This window comes from Oncorhynchus clarkii, chromosome 29, assembly GCF_045791955.1.
Source record: "Oncorhynchus clarkii lewisi isolate Uvic-CL-2024 chromosome 29, UVic_Ocla_1.0, whole genome shotgun sequence".
Lineage (NCBI taxonomy): Eukaryota > Metazoa > Chordata > Actinopteri > Salmoniformes > Salmonidae > Oncorhynchus > Oncorhynchus clarkii.
In genome coordinates this window covers 39,614,052-39,620,859 of record NC_092175.1, presented here as the reverse complement: position 1 = coordinate 39,620,859, position 6,808 = coordinate 39,614,052, and the positions used below count along the sequence as shown (strand labels likewise).

The window sequence follows — 6,808 nt, the reverse complement described above, 5'->3', positions numbered from 1 at the left end:
TACTGTATGTAGTAACCAGTCAGTTACTGAGTGTCCACATTGTATACTGTATGTAGTAACCAATCAGTTACTGAGTATCCACATTGTATACTGTATGTAGTAACCAGTCAGTTACTGAGTGTCCACATTGTATACTGTATGTAGTAACCAGTCAGTTACTGAGTATCCACATTGTATACTGTATGTAGTAACCAGTCAGTTACTGAGTATCCACATTGTATACTGTATGTAGTAACCAGTCAGTCAGTTACTGAGTATCCACATTGTATACTGTATGTAGTAACCAGTCAATTACTGAGTATCCACATTGTATACTGTATGTAGTAACCAGTCAGTTACTGAGTATCCACATTGTATACTGTATGTAGTAGCCAGTCAGTTACTGAGTATCCACATTGTATACTGTATGTAGTAACCACCAGTCAGTTACTGAGTATCCACATTGTATACTGTATGTAGTAACCAATCAGTTACTGAGTATCCACATTGTATACTGTATGTAGTAACCAGTCAGTTACTGAGTATCCACATTGTATACTGTATGTAGTAACCAGTCAGTCAGCTCCTCAGTAGCCACACTGTCTGAGTCTGGAGATCTGTGTTTAATACTACAGTATCGCCTACCGGACCATAGTGGTGACAACAGTTCAGGACCAGGCTGACTAGGGTCCTAGGAATTATACATGAAACAAAACCATGAGTGTTGAGTTGAAGGAATGGCTGTAGTCTGGTGCTGACTTGACATAAGGTGTAACCTGGGACTGTTGGATCCGTACGGTTAAGATCTAGAGATGTTTAAACGGTATGAAAATCCGAACAATGGTCATGTTGTTACATGAAACATTCACAATGTCCAGTCACTATTTTATTTCACATACCTCTATGCATTTGACAAAACATTTTAGTGATGCCCATTATTTTGACTGTTAACATGCAACACACTACAGGACACATATGTTATAACTGCGCTGCCCTTGTACGCTGTACTCATCAACATCGTTTAAGTGGTCGACATGACAAGACAGTTAAGGACACGTTTCATTCTGATCCATTCAACTGTGACTTAAAGGAGGTTCATTACATACAGTCAGAGTAGCCTTCTTCATCACAGGTTATGTATTCAATGGAAACGTTTGTGATGAACGCAGACTCAATCACTACAAAAAAAGGCTGATTACATGATTTCACAGCTCTTGTCATCTTGTTTTGGCCTCTCCCTCTCCCTTTGGATCCTCTCCCTTTGGATCCTCTCCCTTTGGATCCTCTCCCTCTCCATCTCCATCCACTCCATCCACTCCATCAACTCCATCATCTCCATTCTCTCCCTCCTTTCCATTCTCTCCCTCCTCTCCATATTGAACATCTCCTCTACCTCCCTCTGGATCCTCTCCTCCTCCCTCTGGATCCTCTCCTCCTCTTTCTTAATCCTGGCTGCATCCTCAAACATCTCATTGGTGTAGCAGGTTCCTCCATTGTCCTCCACCATTCTGTCTATCTTCTCCATCAGCTTTGTGACCTGATCTCTGTTTCCTCTGGCTTTATTGTTGAGGACATGGTATCTCCCCCCACACTGCTCTAACACTCCCCTGAGGTCTCTGTTCCCACCAATCAGCTTCTCTATACCGTTACCCTCTAAAACATCTCCATGGGTGAAGAGGATGATGGCGTACTTTGCCAGTCCTGACCCAAACACACTCTCTAGAGTTTCAATAGCTTTTTTCTCCTGCTCTGTGAACCTGTCAGTCACTCGTAAAACTATGAGGAAGGCATGAGGCCCTGGGCTAGACTCATAGATGCTCCTAACAATCTCCGTTGCTAATTCTTCAGAAGGAAGCGTTGTGTCAAACAGTCCTGGAGTGTCAACCACACTGACATCCCTCCCATCTACTGCTGCCTGCTTCATTTCTGTTTTACGTGTTACTGAGGACCAGTTCTGTTCAGAATGGAAATTTCTCCCACCAAGGATGGTGTTTCCTGTTGCACTCTTCCCAACACCGGTTTTTCCAAGCAGAACCATCCTTCTCTCTGGGAGTTTCCTGATGGGGGAGCTCCTTGAATCTGAATCTGTGTATAGAGAAATACATCACATTTGATAAACGGATACAGTAAAATGACTACCATCTCATCCCCTGTACAGACAGTTATTGGTGTACTGAATAATAATGATTTATGTCTGGTGTTTAAATCTTTATGGTGAATGTGGAATTTGTAAAAGGGATCTGTCGCCAAGACAACTTATTAAAGTTACAATGGGGGGATAATTCATTTACATTATTGTTATCCCAGAATAAGAGACCTGCCACGCCCTGGTCGAAGTATTTTGTGTTTATCTTCATGTATTGGGTCAGGCCAGGGTGTGGCATGGGGTTTTTGTATTGTGGTGTGTTTTGTCCTGGGGTTTTGGTGTGTATGTATTGGGATTGTAGCTAGTGGGGTTATCTAGCAAAGTCTATGGCTGTCTGGAGTGGTTCTCAATCAGAGGCAGGTATTTATCGTTGTCTCTGATTGGGAACCATATTTAGGCAGCCATATTCTTTGGTTGTTTTGTGGGTGATTGTCCTTAGTGTCTTTGTTCCTGTCGCTGTGTTAGTTGACACAAGTATAGGCTGTTTCGGTTTTCGTTACGTTTATTGTTTTGTATTGATTCGTGTCGCGTTTGTTTGATTAAACATGGATCGCAATCTACACGCTGCATTTTAGTCCGACTCTCCTTCACACCTAGAAAACCGTTACAAGACCAGAGAGGTATACTACGTAGCGGGATAGAGGAGTTAGTTAGCTAACTTTGGTGAATTCTGAGTTCAACTCGATAACTGTTAAACTTAACGAGGACCCCTTTTCCACACCTATTGAAAATAACTGTATTAAGTCTCACTAAGTTATACTGTGTGTTATGATTCAAATGCATCCTGTCATCACTAAATGTGTACTGTATTTCAATATTACTATTTTAACACAAAATAACATCTGATTAATTAAATATTTAAATCTTCCTCAAGTATTGTCTCAGTCATTGTCATGAAAACAAAATAACTGGTCTAACAATTCTCAGGCAGGACAACCTATAATCACCTCAGCTACAGGAGACATATGAAAAGATTGTGTTCATAACGTTATCAATGACATGACCTACTGAGCTCTCATCTAGAATATCTAGTTTTCTATCATCAGTATTATACTGCTTCAAAACACAGTATTTCAATCATGGAAACATTAACAATTAGTCAACATTACATTTCTGGCTAATTCTTTATATAAACAGTTAGTTATACTTACTGAGATAGATGGATGTATTTTTCAGAAGTGATTTGACCTGCTCAGGATCACCCCTCTTGTTGTTGAACACATGGTATCTTCCACTGTATTTTCTCATCACTTCTGTGAGGTCATCTGAGTCAGCAATTAATTGTTCTATAGTCTGGTCTTCTAACTCATCTCCTCTGGTGAACAGGATCCAGGTTTGCTTCAAAAGACTCTCTCCTAGAAGACCTTCTACTTTACTAATGACCCTCTTCTCTTCTTCTGTTAATCTGTCTGTCTTCACCACCAGGAGAAACACACGGGGACCAGATGAGGTTAACTTGAGGACATCCTGGAATTTCTCCTGAATTTGCTCTTCAGATCGATCGGGGTCACAGAATCCTGGAGTGTCATACACGACAAGATCTATTCCTTCAATGGTGACATTTTGTTTCTCAATATCAGCAGTCACTGATTTTAATTTTTTCTTTGAGCGAAAATCTTTGCGTCCCAGGATGGTGTTTCCTGTTGCACTCATTCCTGCTCCTGTTTTACCAAGTAACACCACCTGCAATGGTCTGGATGTCTGTTGCACAGGTTTGGAAAGGTGCCCCATCTTCAAGGAATTATCTTGTTATAGCCGAGCAGTGTGACGTGTGAGGCAGGAATCTAAATACAAATACAATAGAAATAAATTATTACATTATTTTCTAAGATGCAAAATGCAGAAAAACAAGTAACAACCCAATGATATGAACAGCCATCACCTGGTTATTACATGTGTAACGGATGTGAAACGGCTAGCTTAGTTAGCGGTGGTGCGCGCTAAATAGCGTTTCAATCGGTGACGTCACTTGCTCTGAGACCTTGAAGTAGTAGTTCCCCTTGCCCTGCAAGGGCCGCGGCTTTTGTGGAGCGATGGGTAACAACGCTTCGATGGTAGCTGATGTCAATGTGTGCAGAGGGTCCCTGGTTCGAGCCCAGGTATGGGCGAGGGGACGGTCTAAAGTTATACTGCAAACTGGAATTAATAATTTAAGCACAAAAAATGTGAGTTGAGTTTAAATGGGTAAAGGGTAGTCAAGCAGAACTATAAACAGCCTGGAACATGTCTAGTTAACAGCATTGATTGTTTATCTATAACTGTTTGCAGATGGTAGGCTACAAGCACCCCAATCGGCACAGACATCACTTCAACATCTAGTTTTGGTTTATATTGACGTCAAATATCGTGAATTCAATGTGAAATCAACAAAACCCCTGAGCCATGTCATTGCATTTTGGTTAAAAGTTGATTTAAACTGACAGCTTTCCTGCTTTGTTTCAGGAATAGGACTATGTGTCATCGACATTTATCATAAAACTATCATTGAATTTACTGTTAATTACTAAAATAAAAAATATTTAGGTTACATATTCTTATTAAATCAGACAACACAATCGTAGCATAACACGATCATATGAACAATAGGCCTGTGTATTGAAAATACGTCTTCAATGACGCAGTTATAATTGTCGAAATCCAGACCACCTTTGAAGCTAACACATTGTTTTTCCTGTTGGCCATTATTCTACTGAAGACAGTCCTAGGCTACTAATTATGTAGTAATCTAATATATTTACATAAATCATTCTAATAAATAACAACTTACCTACTTTCTTATTACAAATTGTAGAGGTTTGCAAATGCTATGAAGTTGAAATTGTTCAGCTTCAACAGTTTCACTTTCAGCCTCCGGTGATCTTATTTTATCTGACAATTAAACCACTCCCCTAAATTCCCTAGACAAACCCTATATCATCGTATCATTTCTTCCCTGCTGATAAACTCCCAACAAAACTCAGTTTATCAATAACATTTCAAAATGTATCATATAGAAAAAATAATTAATGTGTTGAGGCCAGTAAACAATCATTGTCGGCAAGCGCACTGTCGTTCACAGGCTACTGTCTGCACCTTTTAAAAGGACATTTCCACGAAGACAGAAAATAGCAAGGTTTTGAAAAATAATTGGTATGTAGATGAAGGTCATGATGATGTGGAATTAACTACAAAGGGAAATAAATGGCTACAGTTTACACTTTTTTGTTATTTCATGTAATGTTGTTTTCAGAAATGGGATGTTTTTTTAAGTGTGGGGTAACTGAGTATGGGCTCGTGAGTAGTGCAGCGGTCTAAGGCACTGCATCTCAGTGCTTGAGGCATCACTACAGACACCCTGGTTCGATTCCAGGCTGTATCACAACCGGCTGTGATTGGGAGTCCCATAGGGTGGGGTTTGGCCGGTGTAGGCCGTCACTGTGAAATGAATTTGTTCTTAACTGACTTGCCTAGTTAAATAAATACAAATAAAACTGGCCCCAGTATAGAACATTCCGTTTTCTGCCTGAGTGTGGCGCTGTTTACCAGTATTGTCTGGGTTATTATGTGACCAGAACAAAACTACTTATTTTATTCAACTAGAGACAGAAATAATTGGTGTTGCTTTAAAAAGATGTCCCTGACTGACATGGACTGTTTCCTCACCTTATTCTCCTTGTGGTTATCCATGGTTGTTGGTTCTTTACCAGGTAACAACAAGTGAAAACAAAACTAGGACTAAAGCAATAGTCTGGTTACATCTGTGTAGTTGTTTCAGTGCACTCAGGCTGTTGTTATAAGAATAGAACTCAACACAGAGTTAGAACTGGGTCAATCAGGAACAGCCTGTGATACAGCCTGTATTCAAACCAGGAACTGTAGTGATGCCTCACACTGTGATGCAGTGCCTTAGACCGCTGAATTCATGTGTGTGTTAACTATTTAATTGTACTAGAATGCTTAAAAGGCCACTAAAAAGTTTAATACCGGTTATTGGTATCGTTTTTCTTGGCAAGGAAAATATCGGATATCGGTATCGGCCAAAAATGTCATATCGGTGCATCACTACTTCTGACCCCACCAGAGACAGGAACCCCACCAGGACCTCTGACCCCACATTAACTACTGAAAAACCTACAACAGCACACTTACTACTGAAGGACCTACAAAGGAACTCCTATCAAGGCATTTGTCCCTAAGGTTGCCCCCATTGCCATAACTGTCCCTCCTGCTATCACTGTCAATATGGCTGACACTTTGCCTATAAATGTCAATACAGCTGTACACATGACTGTCCCTCCTGCTATTACTGTCAATACAGCTGTACATATGACTGTCCCTATAGATGTGCCTATCTTTGTTGCTATAGATGTACAGTGAGGGGGAAAAGTATTTGATCTCCTGCTGATTTTGTACGTTTGCCCACTAACAAAGAAATTAACAGACCTATAATTTTAATGGTAGGTTTATTTGAACAGTAAGAGACAGAATAACAACAACAAAACCCCCAAAACACATGTCAAAAATGTTATAAATTGATTTGCATTTTAATGAGTGCAATAAGTATTTGACCCCCTCTCAATCAGAAAGATTTCTGGCTCCCAGGTGTCTTTTATACAGATAACGAGCTGAGGAGCACAGTCTTAAAGGGAGTGCTCCTAATCTTAGTTTGTTGCCCGTATAAAAGACCTGTCCACAGAAGCAATC

General features: G+C 40.2%; 1 protein-coding gene across 2 annotated transcripts; it reads right to left on the bottom strand.

Annotated features, from left to right (window-relative positions):
• Positions 1–852: 852 nt before the first annotated feature.
• LOC139388024 (GTPase IMAP family member 4-like) lies at positions 853–5,010 on the bottom strand. Of its 2 annotated transcripts, none has more exons than XM_071134514.1 (3): positions 4,897–5,010; positions 3,277–3,909; positions 853–2,064 (listed from the first exon to the last, which is right to left on the bottom strand). In XM_071134514.1, exons 2-3 carry the CDS (start codon positions 3,854–3,856, stop codon positions 1,175–1,177), a joined length of 1,470 nt encoding a protein of 489 aa, XP_070990615.1. In that variant the 5' UTR covers positions 3,857–3,909; positions 4,897–5,010; the 3' UTR covers positions 853–1,174. The 2 variants fall into 2 exon arrangements, with proteins under 2 accessions (XP_070990615.1, XP_070990614.1); XM_071134513.1 differs by having other exon boundaries at positions 4,893–4,999.
• Between the last annotated feature and the right edge of the window lie 1,798 nt (positions 5,011–6,808).